A 25,377-nucleotide genomic window follows, 5' to 3' on the forward strand; every position below is an offset into this window, starting at 1 on the left:
CTGAACCTGCTGGTTCTTTGGTCAGCGTAGTGAGACAGTTAATGGGTTAAGTGAAGATGGTGCTAGCAGCAGTTACAGAGAATGTAGTGGTCATGGTGCTCGTAGCTCAGACAGGTTCTTCCTGCCCAGTCACAAACTTCACCGTCCAAACAAGCAAAATGCCCACTATTGGTTATAGTGGTGAAAACCCCGGTTTTGGACAGACCTTTTCAAATTAGCAGGATTTAATCCAGCTCATTCATTCTTCCTTCAGGTGAACACAGATTACATAAATCCATAGCCCCTTAATGCTTCTGGAGCTAGCCTTCACATCAGAGCGTGCGTATCGTTGGGGTCTCTAGTTACCCTCTCATGGTGTGGACATCAAGTTGAGTTCATGCTGTGGAATACTGTGGGATTCCTAGGCCTTACCCTTACCAAGCAGTGCTGGTCTCTCCCAATTGCTGCAGCGAACTCAATTCTTCTGGACTCCTTCTTTGTGCAACTTCTTAGTGCCCTCCTGAACAGTCAGTAAGCTCTGTCCCCCGAAGCCTGATGCAGACCGCTTCTCCTGGCAACTTTGTAGAAGTTTGCTGGTTACAAACATACCTTGGAACACATTTTTTATTTTTTATTTTATTGTGTTGCTTCTGGTGTAGAGACCATGGTGGTAACAGAATGTCAGCACAATGGCTGTACGTTTTGGTCCCATCTTTATTCCAAAGATGCTGGCAAGAAGTTGTGTAATCAGTCTGCTCTGAGGCAGGTTCGGACTAGTCTTGCCTTTTTGCTTATTCCACTTTGACTGGTCCAGCCAAGGTCTTGCTTGACAAGTGTTGGTAGGTGGTTTGGGGTAGAGCTCGGATTCTCCTTTGAGGAGAAACCCAAAACTGAGGTGGTCGTCATTTCTGTAAATGGGCTGTGAAGTTACTGGAAACTCCTTAAGTTTCAAACTGGAGGCCCTCTTTCTCTTCTGCTTCACTGCAGAGTAGTCATACCCTCTACAAGGGGTTTCTGAATGACCTAGAGGAGCCCTGCAGTTGACATCTGCAGTATGGTTCCCCCTTTACCTCTGTCTTAAGTAAGATATGCTATGTTGGTTTATATAGCACACTAATCAACAGGGAGGGTATCCAAGCGCTTGGGCAAGGTATGTGGTCCCAAGGTGCTCATATGAAGAGCTAGGTCTTCAACTTCTTGCTGAACTCAAGAAGTGAGGAGGATGACCTTGTGTTGAGGTAGGTAGGTTGTTCCATATCTTGGTATGATGAACTTGAGGCAGGGTGGCATGGTCTCCAAAGTCATGTATGTGACTTTTCACTTTTCCTACAGATTTAACATTTTGCTTTCTACTGTTTTGCTGCATAGTGCTATTAAAAGCAATTATTCGTTCAAACTCAAAAATGCTACATTTTGAAACTAAGTACATGTCCTTAAACTTTGCATTTGACATGGCACATTTTCTGTATTTCACAATAATTTGAGCCTTCGATATAATCAATCATTTTGATTCCCAAAAATGTGCTTACATGTATACGGTTTAAAGCAGATTGAAGAAATCCCTGCATGGCTATATTGACTGTTAAACAATAAATACATCTTAATACTGCCCAATGACAATTCTGTTCTTACTGCTACTTTTTCCCCTTCTCAGTGCTCCGTAGTATGCACTTGGATAAGTTTGTTCTGATATCTTGTATTCCAATTCTTGCTTGGTTAACTGTACTCTTTATTGCATAGGGTTATGCGAGTGTACAGCACGCAAACAAAGCGTGTTGCGTTTAACGTGAGCAAGATGGCTTCAGGAGCAACAGCAGAAGGAGAGGTAATAAATTACTTCCAAAGCTTCGATGCAGCTTTGGTTGAAGGAGATTTCTGTATTGGCATTTTCTATGTGCATTTGAGATTAAATGGATATATCTCCAGGAGACATGTTAACGCACTATTTTATTGATCAGATAATGTCACCAATCCCTCTCGTGCACAGCAAAGAAAGAATTACAAAAAATGAAGTCTGAAAAATGAAGAAATTTAACAAATTTCAGCCTTAGCAAAATAACCTGAGGAGGATAAAAGGTGAGAAAATAGATTAGTCTTTAAGCACAGCTCAGTAGCACAAGACCTTCATCCTGACATAACTACTTAAAAAGAAAAATCGATGAATTGATCCCAGTTATCCCCTGACCATACAATTTACTATATTTTCAAAGCAAGCTTGACCAATTACTTGTCTAAATAGTAAGCCTTCCATTCATTGACAAAGAGCTAATGTTTTCAAAAGGCACGCAAGCATCTACCAGTCATAATCCACAAATGATGGTCACTTTTGATATTATTTTAAGTCCATCATTATAAGAGTGGGTTTGGGCCTAATGGATAAAGGGTTGGCATTCACTGGCTGTTTGCGTGCATACGTCCAAAATGATATAATCACTGGGCATATTGCAAACATAGGCCGTTAATCGACAGACGAAGTGCATTCCTGGGCAGTGCCTCAATGCCACATAACCCCTAGCCTCCCAAACATCCACCCACCCACCCAAATACTACCTTTCCTTTTTTTGTCCGATATAGAATTATCAATAAGGAATTTCAGTGAACAAAGATTGTATTTTGATGCTAGCATGTGCAAATCCTGAACTGCCACTTTGAGACCAAATCACTTGAGGGCTCATTTTGCTCTCCATCTTGGCTGCATAAGTGATACTAGTGTGCAGTCTGCCAAGCATAAAAAAAAAAAAAATCTGATGAACCATTTGGGTGGGGTGAAGTGTGGGGGTGCATCCCAGGAACCCAATCATTTTGATGAACAATAGTTTGAGCTGCAGATAGTGGTAGAAAATCAGATCCTGGATAGCACATTCTGCCTTTATGTGTAAAGTAATTGATTGCCATCCTAGTATACCTTGAGTGAGAAGTACTAACTGCAAGTTTCAGGTCATGTACCTGACTTGTTTGCAATGTACTTTGTGTACTAAACTAGGTACATGCATGAATAAAAACTACTATTCTGTTTGGGTTACACAGAGGCCTACTTAAATAGTAAACCAATTTAAAAACCTAAACCTCAAATCTTTATGGAGTAGCTAAAGAATAAACAGATGTGAATCCAGTGCTTGTTGGCTGCATTGGACAAAGACTAGTCTAGACTGGCCTGTGGTGACTGAGGTGACTAACCTCTCCTAAGGACTTGGTTTGTCCCAAATGCCCAGCAAGTGGAATATCATGGGCGAAGGTCAGGATGAACTCTCTAAACTCCTGAGGCACTACCACTCTCCTGGTGGCACCAGGTTTGGGATCTCTTGCCTCAGTGTAAAGGAGTCCATCTTCCCAATAGACCCTATGTGTTCCACTGATTTTTCCTTTGGTCTCTTCAGCAGCTTGCTGCCTAAGGCCTTCAAGAGAGGGACAGGTTTCTTGCCCCTTACACAGCTGTTCCCTTGTGGGTCTCCCTGGACCTAAGAGTTCAACCTAGTAAGGATCCAACTCCATGGGCTCAGTTCCCTCAGAGGGCAGAACTTCTTCCTGGGAAGAGAGGTTCTTTTTCTTTTGCTGTGTTGAAGCTGGTCCCCCAGTCTTCTTTCCTTTTCTCTTGGAGGGTTGGGCCATTATTCCAGGCTCCAACACCTCTTCTTCATCCTGAGCCTTGCACTGTGCCCTTGTCTTGACACACACCAGTTCAGGGATACCCAGCATGGCTGAATGGGTTTTGAGTTCTACCTCAGCCCATGCTGAGGACTCCAGGTCATTTCCAAGCAAACAGTCTACTGGGATAGCAGAGGAGGCTACCTCCTGCCAGTGACCCCCTCCCCATTCTAAAGTTACCATAGCCATGGGATGCACTTTAGTCTGATTGTCCGTGTTGGTGACTGGGTAGGTTTGTCCAGTTAGGTATTGTACTGGGGAAACCAGTTTGTCTGTCACCATTGTGACACTGGCACCTGTATCCCTCAGGGCTCCTACACTAGTCCCATTAATTAAGAGCTGCTGCCTGTATTTTTGCATATTAGGGGGCCAGACAGCTAGTGTGGCTAAGTCCACCCCACCCTCAGAAACTAATGTAGATCTGGGCACGCTGTTGATCCCACCTGGAGACTGGCTATTCCAGTGCTAATTGGAGTAGTAGCAGAAGTGGAACCTTTCTTGGGACAGACCTTTTCTCCAGTTTGGTGTCCCTGCTGATTACAGCTACGACACCAGGCCTTTTTGGGTTAAAAGTTTTTACCCTTGTACCCAAAATTGGATTGTGAAGAGGCTTTGGACCCCCCCCCCACCCCCCCCCCCCCCCGAGCAGGTTTTTGTGGCCCTGTAGAAGACTCTTTACTTTTACCCTGGGATGTCTCAACACTCTACCCCTGGGGAGTTTTTGTGACCCCTTTCTTTTGGTCACCCCCTGTGGAAGTCTTGGTCACCCTAGTCTTGACCCAATGGTCTGCCTTCTTTTCCAATTCTTGGAGAAATTGGACGTAGGTCTACCAGATGCTGATGCAGTTTATCATTAAAACAATTACTTAAAAGGTATTCTTTCATAAACAGATTGTACAGACCATCATAATCAGTTACACCACTGCCATTATTCCAACCATCCAGTGTTTTGACTGAGAAGTCAACAAAAGCAACCCAGGTCCGGCTCGAGGATTTTTTAGCCCCCCTGAACCTAATCCTGTACTCCTCAGTTGAGAATCCAAAGCCCTCAATCAGGGTGTAGCCTTCATGAGGTCATAGGATTCTGCATCTTTTCCAGAGAGTGTGAGGAGTCTGTCCGTACACTTTCCAGTGAACATTTCCCAAAGGAGAGCACCCCAGTGAGATTTGTTTACTTTTCTGGTTGCACAGACCCTTTCAAAAGCTGTGAACCATTTGGTGATGTCATCACCATCTTCATATTGTGTTACAATCCCTTTGGGGATTATTAGCATGTCAGGAGTATCTCTGACCCTATTTTAAATTGCTGCCACCTTTGAGAGTTAAGCCCATCTCTTGTCTTTCCCTTTCTATGGCTAGGAGCTGTCTCTCCAAAGCCAATCTTTTGGCCATCCTGGCTAACAGGAGGTCCTCTTCATTGAGGCTGCCCTCAATGCTTCCAGAGTTGCTGGACTCCCCTGTGGGAGAAGCAGCATCTCTGATTATCACTTGTGGAGTCAGGGTTGAAGGAACCCTGGTCTCCCTAGCTAGGACTAGAGGTGAGAAATTCTCTAGAACTTAATCCAAACTTTTACAAAACTTTTAAACTCTAAAAGAAATGCTAACCGGGACTAACACTAGGCCCTAGCAGGACTTTTAAAAATGTAGAAAAATAGCTCAAATTTCAAAAATCAGTTTCTAATGACAATTTTTTGAATTTTTGGAATTTAGTCGTGTGATCAGGTATTGGCTGAGTAGTCCAGCAAATGCAAAGTCTTAGACCCCACCGCTGATCCACCAATGCAGGAAGTTGGCTCTGTTTATACTATTTCAAAGTAAGAAATAGTGTGCACAGAGTTCAAGGGTTCCCCTTAGAGTTATGATAGTGGCAAAAAGAGAATTCTAATGCTCTATTTTGTGGTAGTGTGGTCGAGCAGTAGGCTTATCAGAGGGTAGTGTTAAGCATTTGTTGTGCACTCACAGGCAATAAATGAGGAACACACACTCAGACAATTCCAGGCCAATAGGTTTTAGTATAGAAAAATATGTATTTTTTAGTTTATTTATAAGAACCACAGGTTCAAGATTTACAAACAATACTTTAAATGAAAGGTATTTCATTTAGGTATTCTAGGAACTTTGAATAATCACAATAGCATGTACAGTTTTGTCAAAAATGGCAAGTAGTTTTAAAAGTGGACACAGTGCAAAAATCAACAGTTCCTGGGGGAGGTAAGTCAATGTTAAGTTCACAGGTAAGTAAAACACTTGCAGGGTTCAAAGTTGGGTCCAAGGTAGCCCACCGTTGGGGGTTCAAGGCAACCCCAAAGTTACCACACCAGCAGCTCAGGGCTGTTCAGGTGCAGAGGTCAAAGTGGTGCCCAAAACACATAGGCTTCAATGGAAATAGGGGTGCCCCGGTTCCAGTCTGCCAGCAGGTAAGTACCCGCGCCTTCGGAGGGCAGACCAGGGAGGGTTTTGTAGGGCACCGGGGGGGGACACAAGCAGGCACAGAAAGTACACCCTCAGCGGCACAGGGGCGGCCGGGTGCAGAGTGCAAACAGGTGTTGGGTTTTCAATAGCAATCAATGGGGAGACCCGCGGGTCACTTCAACGATGCAGGCAGGCACAGGGGGGGGCTCCTCTGGGTAGCCACCACCTGGGCTAGGCAGAGGGTTGCCTGGGGGTTGCTCTTGCACTGGTGCTCGGTTCCTTCAGGTCCTGGGGGCTATGGGTGCAGTGTTGTTTCCAGGCGTCTGGTTCCTTGAAGCAGGCAGTCACGGTCAGGGGGAGCCTCTGGATTCCCTCTGCAGGTGTCGCTGTGGGGGGTCAACTCTGGCTACTGACGGGCTCACAGTTGCTGTGGAGTCCTCCCTGTAGTGTTAGTTTTCCGCAGGTCGAGCCGGGGGCGTCGGGTGCAGAGTGGAAAGTCTCACGCTTCCGGTGGGAAACGTGTGGTCTTTAAAAGTTGCTTCTTTGTTTCCAAAAGTTGCAGTTTCTTGAACAGGGCCGCTGTTCTCGCGAGCTTCTTGGGCCTTTAGATGCAGGGTAGTCCTGAGGCTTCAGAGGTCGCTGGACCCTGTGGGATGCGTCACTATTGCAGTTTTTTTCGAAGTAGGGAGACAGGCCGGTGGGGCTGGGGCCAAAACAGTTGTCTCCGTCTTCATGCAGGGCTTTAGGTCAGCAGTCCTTCTTCTTTAGGTTGCAGGAATCTATCTTCCTTGGTTCTTGGAGCTCCTAAATACTCAATTTAGGGGTGTGTTTTGGTCTGGGAGGGCAGTAGCCAATGGCTACTGTCCCTGGGGGTGGCTACTCCCTCTTTGTGCCTCTTCCCTGTGGGGAGGGGGGCACAACCCTAATCCTATTGGGGGAATCCTCCATCTGCAAGATGGAGGATTTCGAAAAGTAAGAGTCACCTCAGCTCAGGACACCTTAGGGGCAGTCCTGACTGGGGAGTGACTCCTCCTTGTTTTCCTCATTATCTCCTCCAGCTTTGCCGTCAGAAGTGGGGGCAGTGGCCGGAGGGGCGGGCATCTCCACTAGCCTGGATGCCCTGTGGCACTGTAACAAAGGGGGTGAGCCTTTGAGGCTCACCGCCAGGTGTTACAGTTCCTGCAGGGGTAGGTGAGAGGCACCTCCACCCAGTACAGGCTTTGTTCCTGGCCACCGAGTGACAAAGGCACTCTCCCCATGTGGCCAGCAACATGTCTGGTGTGTGGCAGGCTGGCAAAAACTGGTCAGCCTACACTGGAGTCGGGTATGTTTTCAGGGGGCATCTCTAAGATGCCCTCTGGGTGTATTTTTACAATAAAGTGCACACTGGCATCAGTGTGCATTTATTGTGCTGAGAAGTTTGATACCAAACTTCCCAGTTTTCAGTGTAGCCATTATGGTGCTGTGGAGTTCGTGTTTGACAGACTCCCACACCATATACTCTTATGGCTACCCTGCACTTACAGTGTCTAAGGTTTTGCTTAGACACTGTAGGGGCATAGTGCTCATGCACCTATACCCTGACCTGATGTATAGTACACCCTGCCTTAGGGCTGTAAGTCCTGCTAGAGGAGTGACTTATCTATGCCATAGGCAGTGTGAGTTTGGCATGGCACTGAGGGGAGTGCCATGTCGACTTAGTCATTTTCTCCCCACCAGCACACACAAGCTGGCAAGCAGTGTGCATGTGCTGAGTGAGGGGTCCCCCAGGGTGGCATAAGACATGCTGCATCCCTTAGAGACCTTCCTTGGTACCAGGGGTACCAGTTACAAGGGACTTACCTGGGTGCCAGGTTGTGCCAATTGTGGAGACAAAGGTACCGTTTCAAAGGTACCGTTTAGGGAAAGCACACTGGTGCTGGGGCCTGGTTAGGAGGGTCCCAGCACACTTTCAAATCATAACTTGGCATCAGCAAAGGCTAAAAGGCAGAGGGTAACCATGCCAAGGAGGCATTTCCTTACACAGTTCCAACAAGGACGCCGGTCCTTTCGAGGAAGAACAAGAAGAGGACAGTCTCAAAGAGAAGGTACAACCTTCACCAGCAAATGACTCCAAGGAGAATCATAGCCTCTTGCAAACAACACCAATGAGTCAACATAAATGATCACAACCTCTCTCCCACCACCAGTGGGAGGCAAAATAAACTTCCTTCAGGTGTGGAAGAAAATGTCAGAGAAATTGATATTAAATTAAATAAAATTCAGATATTGCTTAGAATGGATAGACACCTCCAGCAAGGGGACCAAAAAAGACACAAATTTAAAAGAAGGAACCTCACATCTACTAAAAAAAAAAAAAGTAATTGCTGGAAAAGAGCAATAGAAAGTCCCCAAAACAGAGATTAACAAAGGAAATTATTCAACATATTTCCTAATACCAAAAGTAGATGGAGCCCCATGACCAATCCTAGATCTCAGGTTCATAAATAAGTTTCATAAAAACACAAAAATTCAAGATGAAAACCTTACTGGAGGTTATCCCACACTTGCATGAAGGGGATTACATGGCAAAGATAGATCTGAAGAACGTTTACTTGCTCATCCCAATGAATACAAAGCACAAAAACACCCGAGATTCGAGGCAAACAACTCACTACCAGTGCACAGTGCTAGAGTTTGGAATAATATCGGCTCCAGGGGTTTTTACAAAGTACCTAGCAGCTCACCTAAAGACAAGGTATACATGTGCGCCTAACCTAGATGACTGGTTGGTAAGGGCAAACTCACACAAAGTAGTTATACTACAGTATATAATTACATTATTCACAGTGGTTTTCTCAATAAACTGGAAAAGATGTTTTAATGTTTCGGGGAGCAGGGATCAACTCCTTACTGGGGAAAGTATTTCCCAGCAAGAAGAGAATTCAGTTGCTGTTGCAAGAAACTCACCTTTACCAGAAGGGGCATGCTCTGACAGTGAAAACTGTGGGGAAAGATGTTAGGGAAGATGGCACTATTTCTCCCTTTGATTCTATATGTGAGACTACACATCAGACTAATTCAGGAATGGCTCCAGGATCAATGGTCACAAGCCTCAGGGAGTTGGGAGGGTCTAGTGGTTGTTACGCAGAAACTACAGCAGGAAATGGCGTGGTGGAACAAATCTCGTATAAAACAAGGCAGGACATTTACACAACTAACGCCAACAGTAACCATTACAACAGATGCCTCTCATTGGATCAGGAGTGCACATGGACACGTTCAAAATAAGGAGTCTGGAAGGAACAGGATGCTGTAAAGCACATCAATATCCTTGAACTGAAGACCGTGCTCCTTGCCTTAACAGCATTTCAGAAAGAGCTATTCGGCAAAACAATAGTGATTCAAATGACAATGCAGTGTTTTATATCAACAAGTGGGGGGGGGGGGGGGGAGGACTCCATCCTTTGCTCTGTTGAAGCTAGCTCAAGAAATCTGGACATGGGCAATTCAAAGGAGGATTGAGATGATAGCAGTTAGTTTACCAAGCACATGCAATATACAAGCGAACAGCTTGAGCAGACAACCAACATGGGCTCACAAATAAGCTCAATCAAAATGCTCAAAGATCTTCAGAATTTGGGGAACACCAAAAATAAACCTATTTGCAACCCCTACTGAACACAAAATGCTAACACTTTGGCATTTTCATTAGGCAATGCCCTGTCGATAGATTGGTCAGGGACATTTGCATACGCTTTTCGCCTGTTGATCAATTGGTTAGGGACATTTACATATTACCCCTCCCCCTCCAAAAAAAACAACAAAAAAAACACTGTTACACAAAGAGATCAACACATGCAGGAGAAACCGCTACCCTAAAGCCCCACAGTGGGCAAGACAGACATGGTTTTCAAAACTGATAGAAATGGCACACGCGAACATTCTAAAACTACCAACAAATCTGACTTGCCAATAGAAGTAGGAAGGGCACTAGACCCAGAGTCTTTAAGCCTAGCTCCTGAAGACTAAGTTTGGTCATCTAAAACTACCAGAGAACAGACTGGCAGTCCTCAGAGAAGCAGAGAGGCCAACTACAAGCAAATGTTACATCACAAAATGGAAACCATACTCCTTATGGCGTATCAAAAGTGGTTTATTAAAGAAAAATATAAGTGAAACAGTGTTAAAATGTCTCACACCTCCTAGTCTGCAAGTTAACGTGCATATCTGAAAGTACACTTTGTGGTGGTAGTGGCCTACATAAGAGGTCACACAGGAAGAAGCGTCAGATGTCCGATAGTTAAGATTTTTAGAAGGGGCTAAAATAGCATCCACCATAGAAATTACCTGTACTCGCATGCAACCTGAATATAGTACTAACCCAGTTGGCAAAAAACACCCTTTGAACCGCTACATAAAGCCACACTAAAGATGTACACACACTAAAGACTGCATTGCTGGTGGCTATAGCATCCCTTCGCCAGTTGAAGCACTCACAATTCATAATCCATACTGTCAAATTCACAAAGACTGGTTCGTCACGAGGACAGATCCAGTTTTTACCCAAAATAGGGTCACAGTTCCATAGAAATACCAAGTTTCTTCCAAAAACCGAAGAATCCAGCAGAGCGAGCTCTACGTGTGTTGGACAGAAGATGAGCTATTATGTACTATATTGAAAAGACAAGCAGGAAGAGAAATCCGCTATTTGTGTCCTTTGCAGACAATAATATGGGAAAGGCTGTGACCAAAGGGACCATTGCCAGATGGATCGCACCAACCGTTCACCTGTGGTGAACCTAAATTCAATCCCACAAGGAACTCAACAAGGCCTTTTTTTTTTAGCAAACACCGTTACAATATATATGTATGGTAGCAACATGGTCTCTGCACACCGTCACAAAGTGCTACTGTATGATGTTCAAATGAACAAGGAAGCTCAGGTGGAACAAAGTGTTGAAACATCTGTTTACAAATTTAAATCCATCTTCATCCTAGCCACCGCAAGACTAACAAACTGCTGCAAAATCGATGCACAGAATGTGAATCCAGATAAGTTTTATGCTGCAAAACAAATAGTTTCTTACCTCTAGATGTAGTTTTGCAGCTTGAATTTTCTGGATTCACAAGAGACCCACCACCACAAAATGGAGTAAGAGAAAAACAAAAATTCAAAGATGGCAACCATGGGTGAGATGTTCCGGAAGAGGGATACAACATCACAGGAAGCACCAAATGGACAGATGGGTCAACGCCCAACAATAAAAATCCAAAAAAAAGGAAGGACTAAAAGACTAATAATGTTGGAGAATTCCAGACCCAACCACTAGAAGGCAGAATAATGCACAGCATGTGAATCCAGAAAACTCTTCAAGCTGCAAAACTACATGTACAGGTAAACTGTTGGCACCTGCGCTTTACGATAGGCAAGAAACATTTTCAGTTTGCATTTTGCCTCACCAATGTCCTTCGGGTGTTCACAAAAGTGTCTTTCCTTACTCAGACGACTGGCTGCTGAAGTTGCGCTTACCCCAAAGAGTTGAAAATCCTTGACTTCCACAATCAACATGCTGAAATCACACTGGACTCCTTCGCAGATATTCTCGTTTATCTGAGCTATTGTGTATATTGAGTGCAAAGTCTGACATTCAGGTTATGATCCTAATGTTTCATCCTTGGTCCTAGATCTCAGTGCGTGCAATTCTGGGGCTTCTGGAGTTGTTAGCCTCCTGCATCTTGCTGGCCAAACTTATCATGTGGCACATATGGGCTCTGCAGTGGGATCTCACTTTCCAATAGGCACAGCATCTGGCATTTTGTATCCAGATTTTGGAGGATACTGCACAAGACCTACTGTGGTGTACTACTCTGGTATTGGGTCAGTGGCAGGTCCCTCTCCTTACCCCATCTAGAGCGGACAGTAACTGATGCATAACTACTGCACCAGGGAGAGGTGGGGATCAGAGGCCTCTGATCTCCGGCAGTCTGATCTCCAGCAAAGACTCAACTACACATCAGTCTTTTGGATTTGAGGCTGATTCCCTTGATGTTCAAGGCCGTCCTACCGATCACCAGAGAAAGGCTGGAGCAGGTGCTCAACAACCTCGCCATCTGGTACTGCAAAAGCAAAGCTGGGGTGGTGTCTTGGGCCCTGCAAAAGGAAGCTCTGCACTTCTGGAATTGGCAGGACTGACAAAGGATTTTCTCTGGTGGAAAGCTCCTGGCTAGGGCGGATGAACTTTGCTGAAAGTGCTTAGTGGATCACAAATGACAGTTGTACCAGGAGGTGGAACAGGATGACTTCCAGCAATGGGGAAATCCTGTCTCATTCTTTTTTGCCACCCTCGACAGTGTGCAATATCAGCACTTTTGCTCTTAGAAGTTTCGAAAGCCAGTCTGACACCTTCCATCTTACTTGGAGTTTACAACTCCTGCATGCCTTTCTCTCAGTGCCCTTCCTGAGTTCTGAAGATCAGGAATGACTGAGCCCAAGTCATCCTAGTGACACCTAACTTAGCCAGGAGTGTGTGGTGGAGCATCTGTCCTCTGATCAAGCTGCAGTAGAAAGGACCGTCTCATCAGCAGGGTAGGGTGTTTCACCTTTGTGTGCGCAATTTGCATCTCATGCTTGGAGTTTGAGGTGTGGCAGTTGATCTGTCAACCTTTAAATGTGAGGAATCTGTGTGTGAAAGTAACCGCTTTCTAGCATGGTTACCCCCCACTTTTGGCCTGTTTGTGTGTCAGTGTTTTTTTTTACTGTCACTAGGATCTTTCTAGCCAGGACCCCAGTGCCTATAGTTTGTGGCCTAATGTGGGTTAGTAGTGCTTGACTGTCACTGAGGCTTTAACCAGAACCTCAGTGCTTATGCTCTCTCTGCTTTTAAATTTGTCACTGTAGGCTAGCGACTTCATTACCAATTTCAATTGACACACTGGACCCCCCCCCCCCCCCTTATAAGTCCTTAGTATATGGTACCTAGGTACCCAGGGCATTGGGGTTCCAGGAGATCCATATGGGCTGCAGCATTTCTTTTGCCACCCATAGGGTGCTCAGACAAACCCCTTGCACAGGCCTGCCATTGCAGCCTGCGTGAAATAAAACACAGGTTATTTCACAGCCTTTTTCACTGCACTTACGTAACTTATAAGTCACCTATATGTCTAACCTTCACTTGCTGAAGGTTAGGTGCAAAGTTACGAAGTGTGACAGCACCTTTGCACTAGCAAAGGTGCCCCACATAGTTCAGGGCCATTTCCCGGGACTTTGAGTGCGGGGGACATCATTACACATGTGTACTACATATAGGTCAATACCTATATGTAGCTCCACAATGGTAACTCTGAATATGGCCATGTAAAAGGTCTAGGATCATGGAATTGTCACCACCATGCCAAATCTGGTATTGGGGAGCCAATTCCATGCATCCTGGGGGCTCCATTATGGACCCCCAGTACTGCCAAACCAGCTGTGACGCTTCCACTACAGCTGCTGCCACCACCACCTCACAGACCGGGTTCTTCCCTCCTGGGACTGGGCTGCCCAGACCCCAGGAAGGCAGAACAAAGCATTTCCTCTGAGAGCAGGGTGTTAAACCATCTCCCTTTGGAAATAGGTGTTACAGACTGGGGAGGGGTAGCCTCCCCCAGCCTCTGGAAATGCTTTGAAGGGCACAGATGGTGTCCTCCTTGCATAAGCAAGTCTACGCCGGTTCAGGGACCCCTTCTCCCCTCCTCTGGTGTGAAACTGGACAAAGGAAAGGAGTGACCACTCCCCTGTCCACCACCACCCTAAGGGTGGTGCGCAGAGCTGCCCCAGTGTGTCCCAGACTTCAGCCATCTTGCTTTGCAAGGTGTGGGGGCACTCTGGAGGCCTCTGAGTGGCCAGTGCCAGCAGGTGACGTGAGAGACCCGTCCTGATAGGTCTATACCTGATAAGGTAGTCAATCCCCCTCTCTGGGCTATTTAGGGTCTCTCCTCTCGGTTCTCTTGAGATTCTCATTGCAAGTTTTCTTCAGGAATCCTCTGCAACAACTTCAGCTCCTCTTACCTCTGATCAACCACAGCCTTCACCAATAAATACTGGAAACTGCAACAAAGGATCTACAAGAGATACTTTTCTTAAACAGCCACAGCTCCAAGTTGGCAACTGCAAGGGTTTCCACAGTGTGAATGCTCCTGGGACTCCCTGTCTTCATCCTGCACCAGAAGGGCCGAAGGAGTCTCCTGTGGAGTGATGGAGTCACTCCCATGCTCCAAGCAGGCACCTTCCAAGATCACAACCGGTACCCTTGGACTCCTCTCACAGCAACAAGTGTACTCCTAATGACAGAGGGTGGACATCATTGACATAGACTGTCCTGAGATCCTGCTGACGCAATTTGGAGGAGGTAAGACTTTGCCTTCCCCGAGAGCGACGGTACCCCTGTGTACTGCGTCGTCTTCACCTCCTGAGGCCTCTGTGCACTGTTTGCAAAATTCCTTCGTGCACAGCCTGGCCCAGGTCCCCAGCACTCCATCCTGCGATGCTCAACTCGCTGAGTTGTTCTCTGGCGGCGTGGGACCTTCTTTTGTTGTGCTGCATTAACCACGTTTTGCACCTCTTTTGTCCCCGGATCCTGCGACTCCCGGGGGTCTGGCTAGCATCCTGAGGACTCGCTAAAGTGCTTAGAGCCCCCTCTTCTCACACAGTTGAGGCTCCTGGGTCCATCCAGCGCCATTTTGATGCAAAACACACTTTTGTCGTAGCCAAGGCGTGTTGGCGACTTCAAACACGAAATCACATCTGCAATGATCTTGATGCCGTGGGACAACTTTTGCATCACGCAGGAACCCGCTGGCATTTTCTTAGGGTGCATTCCTGCAGTCTTTGACTAATCGGGGACTCTTGTTTTGCACACTCTGGGTTGACAGGGGCTAATGTCCTTCCTGGAACTTCTTTAGACTTCTGGACTTGGTCCCCTTCTTTGGCAGGTCTTAAAGTCCAGGAATCTAGCAGTTGTTCTTTGCAGACTTGGTTGGCCGCTGCAAAATCCCAATCACGAGGTGTAGTGTGTCCTAAGGAAACTTGCAGTACTTTACTCCTGCTTTTCTTGGCTCTGGGGTAGGGTAATTTACTTACCTTTACTGTATTCTTACTCTCCCAGCGATCTTGCACACACGGCACTTGTCTATGAGGGAATTTGTGATTCTCATTCCACTTTCTTTGTATATGGTTTGTGTTGCCCCGAGACCTATTTTCTCCCATTGTATTATATAGGATTTACTGCATTGTTCTATGACTATTTACTTGTCTAATTTTGGTGTCTAGTGTTTATATTGTGTATAATACTTACCTCCTAAAAGGAGTATTGTCTTGAAGATAGTGTTGGTACTGTCACCCAAATAAATACCTTTATTTTTGGGAACACTGAATATTGTCTTTACTTGTCTATAAGTACTGTGTGACTTTAAGTAGTATTGCATGAGCTTTGCATGTCTCCTAGTTCAGCCTAAGCTGCTCTGGCTACCTCTATCAGCCTAAGCTGCTAGAACACTACTACTTCACTAATAAGGGATAACTGGACCAGGTGTAAGGTTGTAAGTACCCAAAGGACCCAATACAAACCAGGTCAGCCTCCTACAATCTGCAGATACAAGTATCCGTCAGAAGAAGTTACTGACCTTCAGTAACTATCTTTCTAGAGGATACTTGTTGAAAATGGCCTTTTTTGCAGGGTCATCCCTAAACTATTTGCCTTCTTCCTCCTATTTTTTTCTGACCAGTTTTTGTTCGGTTTAGGACTCTGGGAACTTTACCACTGCTCACCAGTGCTAAATTGTATATGCTCTCTGTAAATTGTATTGTTGATTGGTTTATTCATGATTGGCATATTTGATTTACTAGTAAGTCCCTAGTAAAGAGCACTAGAGGGGCCAGAGCCTGTAAATCAAATGCTGATAGTGCCTGCAGCACTGGTTGTGCCACCCACGTAAGAAGCCCTGTGAACATGTCTCAGACCTGCCACTGCAGTGTCTGTATGTGCAGTTTTAAACTGCCAATTCACCCTGGCAAGTGTACCCACTTGCCAGGCCCAAACCTTCCCTTTTACTACATGTAAGACACCCCTAAGGTAGGCCCTAGGTAGCCCCATGGGCAGGGTGCAATGTATGTTACTTGTGGGACATGTACTGATGTGGTTTACATGTCCTAACAGTGAAATACTGCCAAATGTGGTTTTCACTGTTGCAAGGCCTATCTCTCTCAGGTTAACATGGGAGTTGCCTTTGAATAACTTTAAAGCACAGATTCCCTTTGAGAGCAGATAGAAATGTGGAGTTTAGGGTCTCTGAACTCACAATTTAAAAATACATCTTTTAGTGAAGTTGGCTTCTGGATTGTGAGTTTGAAAATGCTACTTTCAGAATATATGCATTTTCTTGCTTAAACCATTCTGTGGCTCTGCCTGTTTGTGGATTCCCTGACTGGGTCAGTTTGACAGTTGGGCTGTTTACACCTCTCCTCTAGACAGTGATACAAAGGGTGCTGGGGACGTAGCCTGCATATCCTGATGAGCTGTCTGGGCTAGACTGGAGGGAGGAGAGGTCACTTACACTTGAAAGGGCTGTGCCTGCCCTCACACAATGCAGTCTCAGACCACCTGGAGTGTGTCTGGGGCCAGGCCTGGGCAAGGCAGGTTCTCTTCCAGGGGATCCTCATCAATAGTCATAAACATTGAATATTCCCGCCCTTGTGCGGGGACCCCGGAGCATATATATTTAAAATACATACATATTATCATGTGTAAAACAGCAATGCAGGCTATAATCATAAATAGGCTAAAATGCTTTATTTCTATGCAAGTTTTTTTTTTTTTTTTTTTTTTTTTTTTTTTTTATATTATAAAATCACAATAGATCATAAATATCTACCTAAGCCCCAAAAACTGGACTTAGGGAAGTAAACCGCAGTAAATAGCAGAGAAAAATAGAAAAAACCACATTGAAAAACAATGAAGCATTCTTAGCCAATAGGCTGCATGCAGGTTAACACAGGAGAACCATAAAAACTTTGGCACCGTGCCTTTAAGACCCTGAGCACCTCCAGTATCCCACCATGCCTCAGGGGTGAAGGGAAGGTGACAGTTGGTTCACAGTTAGGTCTGTTCTTTTTTTCCGGCTTCTTCTGAGAGGATCCTGGAGCATTGAGCTCTCAGTTTTTCTGAGTTTTTTCTTCAGAAAAATCCCTAAAAATAGTGTTTTTCCTGTTTACTCGACAGATAACATCTTTTGTCTGAGTTTGGCAGTCTTTTCTGACAGAAAATGCCATCTTTTTGTAAAATGTCCTTCTTGTGGGAAGAAGAAAGCCCAGTCAGACCCACACTCTCTGTGTATTGTCTGCCTGCCACAGTCACTGTCCTGACACCTGCAAGTATTGTAAGAAGATGTCAAGGAGGACTATCAAAGACAGAGAGAAAATCAGGCTACATGGGCTTCAGGAGAGGAAAAAGTCAACATCCTCTTCACTTCCCAGGCCTACAACAGAAGGAATGGCCAGATCGACGTCGACAGGTAGGATTGTGCCTGTTTGTTCTCCATCGACGTCATTGGCGCCACCGTCTCACCGGCATAGATCGCCGTCGACGGTGACCAGACCGACGTCGAGGGACAAAGCGTCGAAGCATGGACAGCACAGGTCATCCCATTCCAGAGCGGGCTCATCGGGGCATGTTTCTCCCATCACTCTATCACCTAGATGGTTAGAGAGCCTGAATAGACCGGCAGCATCCCCGGATTCCCAATACTCTAGGATGTATTCTCCTACTGCCTCATTACCTAGAACGCCATCGCCTACAGCTAGAGCAGGACGGGCTCGTTCTGCTTCTCGTCAGCCGACCACAAGACCTGCACACTCTGCTACAGCTTCTCGTAGCAGGTCTCGTTCCCGAAGGAGAACCAGGTCGCGAACACCACACAGAAGATCACCTTCTTGGTCTTCTTCAGGATCGTCTGTTGGGCGCTACTCCCCCACACTGACAGATTCTCCACCTGCTAGGATCTCACCGGTGGATGATATCACCACTTTTAATGAGGTTCTTTTAAGGGGAGCGCAGAAACTAAATATTGAGGTACCGGAGCCGGCCACCTCATCCTCAGTTATCTTTGAGACCCTACAACACAGATCAGTCTCGAGAAAACTGCTACCACTAGTACCGGGTTTGCTGCAACCTACTATGGACACCTTTCTGACTCCAGCCACTCAAGTCTGCCCCGGCTAGGATTCAAAAGAAGTACAAAGCTCCGGAGCAAGATCCTTTATTCCTGCGGAAGGATCCGCCACCGGACTCTGTTATCTTAGCCGCAGCCAGAAAAACACACTCTGTGGCATCATCTTCCACAGGCCCCCCGGATAAGGAGAGCAGACACCTAGACTCCCTGGGGAGAAAGATGTGCGGTACGGCGGCATCTGCTATGAAGGTCTCCAGCGCCTCAGCACTTCTGGGCAGATATGACCGCTCTCTGTGGGACTCACTCCACAGATTTACAGAAAAGTTGCCCAGGGAAGATAGACAGGACTTCCAGGAAATCTTGCAGGAAGGGGGCCTAGTATCTAACCAGGTCATCAGCGCGGCGACGGACGGGGCGGATTTGGCTGCGCATGGGTATGCGCACGGAATCTGCGCTAGGAGGTCTTCCTGGCTACGGCTCACGGGTCTGAAACAGGAAGCACAGCAACGCATTTTAAACCTCCCATTCAGCGGGAATTCGTTGTTCGGTACCCACGCGGATGTCGAGATGGCCCGAATGAAAACGGAGGTGGACACTATGAGGGCAGTGGGCCTGGAACGTAAGAGACTTCAGGCGGAGGTACAGGCCGTACGACAGACGACCATTCCAGCAGAGGGTTCAACCCCTCACTGGTCTCAGAGGCCACAACAACGACAGGGACGTCCCCTGTTTCATGCACGTAGACCCACAAGAGACCGAGGGGCAAGTAGACCTCAACAGTCTACAGCAAAGACACCAACAAAGCAATGAAGCATTGCTTCCCTCAGCACTGTGCACCACTCCGGTGGGGGGGAAGTATTACGCATCATCTTCACGAGTGGCACTCCATCACAAGAGACAAATGGGTGCTCAATATTGTCGAACATGTCTATTCTCTCCTTTTCAAAAAACCTCCGCCACACTTGCCGCCAGCAAGATGTTTTCCTTCTCATCTCAGCCTGTTACGCAAGGAAGTTCTTGCACTCCTACAAAAGAAAGCTGTAGAAAAGGTTCCTCCGGCACAAAAAGAAAAAGGGGTGTACTCCCGTTACTTTCTGGTGGCGAAAAAAGGTCAACAGGGCATCTTCAGGCCAATTCTGGACTTACGGCTCCTGAACAAGTACATAAGAAAACAGAAGTTCAGGATGCTAGCCCTTCACCAGATTGTTCCGCAACTGCATCAGGGAGACTGGATGTGCTCCATCGACCTACAGGATGCATATTTTCACATCCCAATAGCATCCAAACATCGGAAATTCTTACGTTTCCAGATAGCGTCACAGCACTACCAATTCAGAGTCCTACCATTCGGCCTGAAGTCTGCACCCCGAGTCTTTTCAAAATGTGTAGCAGTGGTAGCGGCACATCTTCGAAGGCAAAAAATATTCGTCTACCCCTACCTGGACGACTGGCTATTGAAGGCTTCCTCTCCGGATCAGGCGAGAAAACATCGAGACATTGTACTAAGAACTTTCGAGTCTCTAGGTCTTCAAATCAACCACAACAAGTCAACCTTGATTCCAACACAAAACCTCCACTACCTGGGACCTATACTAAACACAGAGCTCCAAAGAGTGTATCCTTCGGAGGAACGACTTTTATCAATCCACAGGAAGTGTCAACAACTATTAACAGCCGATGCACCTACTGCTCGTCAGGTGACATCGCTTCTGGGCTCCATGGCTTCATGCATCTTCATTGTCCCGAATGCCAGGCTACACGAGGCCCCTTCAGGAGGCATTAGAGAACAACTGGAGCCAAAAGACTGGTCGCTGGGAGGACAGAGTAAGACTACCAGCAGCGGCTTTTCAATCACTACAATGGTGGATGCACAGACCTCACCTGTCGATAGGTTCTCCGTTTCACCAGACAATTCCAGCCGACACTCTGGTAACGGATGCGTCTCTTCAGGGTTGGGGTGCTCATCTGGGTTCCTTCCAAGCTCAGGGTCTGTGGTCCGACAAGGAAAAGAACTATCACATAAATCTACTGGAGCTCAGAGCGGTCCATCTGGCTCTCAAATCTTTCTCTCCATTGGTTCAGGGGAAATCTCTCCTAATTCAGACAGACAATACAACCACAATGTATTACCTGAACAAACAGGGGGGAACAAGATCACTACCTCTGTCTCGAGAGTCCCAAACGATATGGCATTGGCTCCTGGCCAGGGGAATGTCTATCACAGCTATACACCTGCCAGGTCAGCAAAACGTAGAGGCAGATTTCCTGAGCAGACATCTAGAAGACGCGCACGACTGGGTCCTACACGACGAAGTCGTCGAGGACATCTTCGGTCAATGGGGTCGACCCCAGTTGGATCTCTTTGCAGACGAAGCAAACAAGAAATGCCCAGACTTCGCATCCAGGTTCTGCCGTCCGGGATCTCAAGGGAATGCCCTGTTGATCAACTGGTCAGGGATATTTCTCTACGCCTTTCCACCGATTCCCCTCATACCGGCAGTAATCAACAAACTTTACAACTCCAGAACCAGAATGATTCTGATAGCGCCACAATGGCCCGCCAATTCTGGTACACGGATCTACTCAACTTATCGGAAAAACCTCACAGGAGGTTGCCGTGCAGACCGGATCTCCTGAGCAGAATGGAAAGCAGAATCCTACATCCCAACCTTCCCTCTCTGAGCTTGACAGCATGGCTCCTGAATTCCTACAGTATGGGCACCTAGGGCTCTCACAGGAGTGCATGAACATCTTGAAAGAGTCAAAATGACCTTCCACGCGGCGTTCTTACGCTTTTAAGTGGAAGAGATTTTACATCTGGTGCTCTCAACAAGGTATAAATCCCATACGAGCTCAGGAGGATGTCATACTGTCCTATTTGCTTCATCTGGCGAAGTCTGGTCTGCAGGTATCTTCTATTAAGGTTCATTTGTCTGCAATTACAGCGTATCGTAAGTCGCCTTCTCAGGAATCCTTCTTTACGATACCTGTAGTCAAGGATTTCTTAGAAGGCTTGAAAAAGGTTTTTCCTCCCATTCGGAGACCTTCTCCTCCATGGGAACTGAATGTAGTCCTGTCAAAACTTATGGGCCCTCCCTTTGAACCTATCCACAAGGCCTCTTTACAGCACCTTACGTGGAAGACGGCTTTTTTGGTGGCCATTACTTCAGCGAGGAGGGTCAGTGAAATTCAGGCTCTGTCTTGCAGAGAACCGTACACGGTTTTTCACGATAATAGTGGTTCTGCGAACTCACCCATCTTTCCTTCCGAAGGTGGTGTCAGAATTCCATATCAATCAGACTATATCTAAGTCCAGTTTTTGGGGCTTAGGTAGATATTTATGATCTATTGTGATTTTATAATATAAAAAAAAACAAAAAAAAAAAATTGCATAGAAATAAAGCATTTTAGCCTATTTATGATTATAGCCTGCATTGCTGTTTTACACATGATATGTATGTATTTTATATATATATGCTCCGGGGTCCCCGCACAAGGGCGGGAATATTCAATGTTTATGACTTTGATGAGGATACCCCTGGAAGAGAACTAGGATTTACAGGTAAGTAACTTATCCATCTTGTCCACAACAGAGACTTTCCTTTGAAGTTTGCCTACTTCAAAGGCCGAGCTTGGTGTAAGTAGTGGACCCAAAACCCCAGACTTTTAAAATCTTTCTGGAATAAAGAGGAACCTCTGCCCAGGTGAAGAGCTGGAAGAGGAGTACTGTCCTTTTGCTGCGTTGCTTTGCTGGACTGGCCTGCAGTTGCTGCTTCAGCCTGAAAAGAGTGCAAAGGGTGAACTTTGCGGTGTTTCCTGCCTGAGAAAGTTCTCCAAGGGCTTGGAGTAGAGCTTGCCTCTTAGGGATATCAAAGACTTCAGTTTCCTCTTCCTCCAGCACTGGGAACTGTTTAGTGTGGTTCTAGGAGAAAAAGCACTGTGACGCTGTCAACAACACTGCTGGCCTGCACTGTGACCTGCTGATGCCACAGAGAGCTGCACTGCCCCGCTTTACACCGCGACCCTGAGCTAACCGACGCCATCGGATGACTTCACTGAGCCGCTTCTCGCACTGCGACCTGTGGGGCCCGCACTCCGTCATTGCCTGCTCACACTGCAGCCTGGGCATACTCGATGCTGCTGCGCCTGCTGACACGGCTCCGCTGCCTGCAGCGTGGCTTGTGGACACCGCTCATGAGGTACATTAAGCACTGTCCTGCACCGGTCCACCGACGCCAGCATCATTGACTCCAGTGTCGTCACTAGGCATCCTGCCTGCACCGTGGCTTGTGGTCACCACTTGTGAGGTACACTAAGCACCGTCCCACACCGCCGGGTTGGGCTTTCCAACAGCAGCACTTCGGCAACAACGCCACCGCTGCCTGCACTGTGACTTTGTGACACTGCACGTCATACCGTCCCGCTTCACACCGCAGCCCTGGTCTCGCAGACGCCAGTTACTGATCCGCTGCCTGCACCGTGACCTGTGGGCACCACACTTTGCATCGTCCGGCTTCGCACCGCAGCCCCAATGTCATCCACGCCAGCGCTCCTGACTTCATCAGCCTGCAGTTGGATTGGCAAAGCTTGTGACTGCAAGGTCCCAATTACCCCTGCATCGACGCCGGTGACCCGTGAGGATCACGACACCCTGCAATTCCAAAGGTACTGTTTGTGGGTCTCCCTCGACACCGTAGCTGGCCCTCGACACCGTAGCTGGCCCGCGACACCGCTGCTGGCCTGAACTGTTGGTTTTGTTAATCACAATGCCATGATAGCCCCAGGTGCAGCTATCAACTTCAAGGAACTGTATTTTTGAGTAAATCTTGCAGAATTAATATATTTCGCACTGTTTGGATTTTTATAGTTTTGGTCTGGTTTTACACAGATAAATATTGCCTTTATTTCTAAAACTGGTGTGGTGTCCTTTTGTAGTGTTTTCACTTGTTACTGTGTGTTATGTGCAAATGCTTTACACATAGCTGCTGAGATAAGCCTATCTTGTCAGATTTGCTGTGCCTTCAACAGACCGAGGTCAGGCTCTGTTGCCTGAGAGAGCTTGGTATCTACTTTTCTTTCTCTGGTTCCAAGGTGAGAGTATTTCAGGAATCTTGCTGGATACTGGGAGTAGGAAAGGGCTTTTTTCTAGCACACTTTTAAATGAACTGCAAGTATATCAGTATTAGAAAAGCACAAATGAAGCACGTTTTTGTTCTGAAGTGTGTTGGAAACAAATACTTTAATATGATCACAACAAATCAACTCACTAGGCGATGCCATTTGCACACATTGTGTGTTTGTAGGGGGCTGGCCTGGTGTGTGGTGGGTACCTATAGTACTTGCACCATATACCAGGTCCTGTTATCCCTTAGTAGTGTAGGCAGTGTCTAGAAGCCAGACTTTCTAGAGGTAGCTGTGGATGAGCAGTCAAGGCTTTAGTACTTGCACACGAAAGAAAACAATCTGTTACAAAAATAAAGGTACTTTATTTTGGTGACACAAATACCATAGAGACAATACTTGCTTAGGAGGTAAGTAACACACAAATTATATACGCTAGTATGCAGAAATAGGCATGAAAACAGTTAAACAGTGCAATTAGTGCAAATCACGATAGTTAGAAAATGGGCCTATGGGGAGTACAAACCTTATATTAAGAGTGGAATGTGAAAGTCGGTCCCCCACCTCGGCAAGTGTATTGTGTAGAGGCGAGCTGGGAGTACTAGGAAAGGCCGAAGGTAAGTACCACAACCCACCCCAGCTACCAGGAAAACAGGAGTAAATCACAGTAGGTTTTCCAAAAGACAGAAGTAAAGAAGAATATTGCAAAATGCACAAGAGACACTGCAAGACACCAATAGTTGATTCCTGGACAAAAAGACCTGTAGAAAAAGGGGACCAAGTCTAAGAAGCACAGAAGGGCAGGAGCCCCTTCCAACCCGGATGAAGGTGCAAACGGTGAACCACTGGTGAAAACGAAAAATCACTGCACCCAAGAAGACGAAGTCTGGTTCCTGGAGTGTGCAAGTGATGTCCCATGCCAGATGGAGGATTACAGTTGGGTTTGCATCCTCTGAGTCTGCCAACAAGCCTTGGTACACGCACAGCTAGCAGTTAGTGGAAAATGCTCCTGCCGGGGACCAGGAAGGACCAGGTGGACTCTACCCAGGAAGAGGAGTGAGAGGGGGTCCTTCAGCGAGACAGAGCCCTCAGAAGACTAGGCAGCGCACACGAGTCCCACAGGATGGGGGACATGAAAGTTGCAGAAGAGGCTCCCACTCCGCCAGGGAACCACTCGGGTAGCTGTGCGTTGCAGGATAGATTGCTGGGGACTGGAGCTTTAAGATGCACAAAGTTTTTTGGCGAAGGATGCCAACAAGCATTGGCAGCTGCAAAAGACGCAGTGCTTTGGGATACTGTTGTGCGTGGGGAGGCAAGGTCTTACCTCCACTAAAGTTACAGTTGGAAGAGAAGACTGTCGGGACCACTTCAGTCCACCACCCGTGATGCAGGATCCACACAGCTCAGCAGGAGAGGGGGATCCATGCAGCAGGTCGTAGTCTCAGTTGGTACATGCAGAGGCAGGGGAGTGACGCCTTCACTCAAATAGAGATTCCTTCCTTATTCTGATGTAGGCTGAAGACGGGCTGTCCTCAGAGGCTGCACGACTGGGGAAATGTTGCAGTTGCTGGAGGGAGCCGGAGATACAATGTTGCAGAAGTAGTCTTGCTGCTTTGTTGTGGCTCGTAGGGTCCTGAAGAGTCCAGTTGCAGTTTCTTCGGTCCGAAATCGAAGTGGTGGGTGCAGAGGATTCCTGCTGGAGTCTTGCAATCTGAATCTGAGGAACCATCCAAAGGAGAGACCTTAAATAGCCCTGAAAGGGTATTGGATACCTATCCGGTTGACCACCTATCAGGAGGGTGCTCTGACGTCACCTGCTGGCACTGGCCACTCAGATGCTCCCAGAGTTCCCTGCCAACCTTGAATCCAAGATGGCAAAACCCAGGGGCCCGCTGGAGGAGCGCTGAGCACCACCCCTTGGGTGGTGATGGACATTTGTCCAGTTTCGCGCCAGAGCAGGGACTGGGGGGTCCCTGAACCAGTGTAGACTGGTCTATGCAAGGAGGGCACCAAATGCGTCCTTCAAAGCATTTC

At 46.8% G+C, this 25,377-nt stretch overlaps 1 protein-coding gene across 1 annotated transcript in view; it reads left to right on the forward strand.

The window, feature by feature from the left end:
* CHAF1B (chromatin assembly factor 1 subunit B) overlaps positions 1–25,377 on the forward strand; it is a 216,343-nt gene that overhangs the window by 131,055 nt on the left and 59,911 nt on the right. Inside the window, exon 7 of the mRNA XM_069202533.1 lies at positions 1,720–1,804. Coding sequence (XP_069058634.1) covers positions 1,720–1,804 — 85 coding nt within the window. The remainder of the gene's footprint in view (positions 1–1,719; positions 1,805–25,377) is intronic.

The sequence above is a fragment of the Pleurodeles waltl genome, chromosome 8 (genome assembly GCF_031143425.1).
Source record: "Pleurodeles waltl isolate 20211129_DDA chromosome 8, aPleWal1.hap1.20221129, whole genome shotgun sequence".
Taxonomy (NCBI): domain Eukaryota; kingdom Metazoa; phylum Chordata; class Amphibia; order Caudata; family Salamandridae; genus Pleurodeles; species Pleurodeles waltl.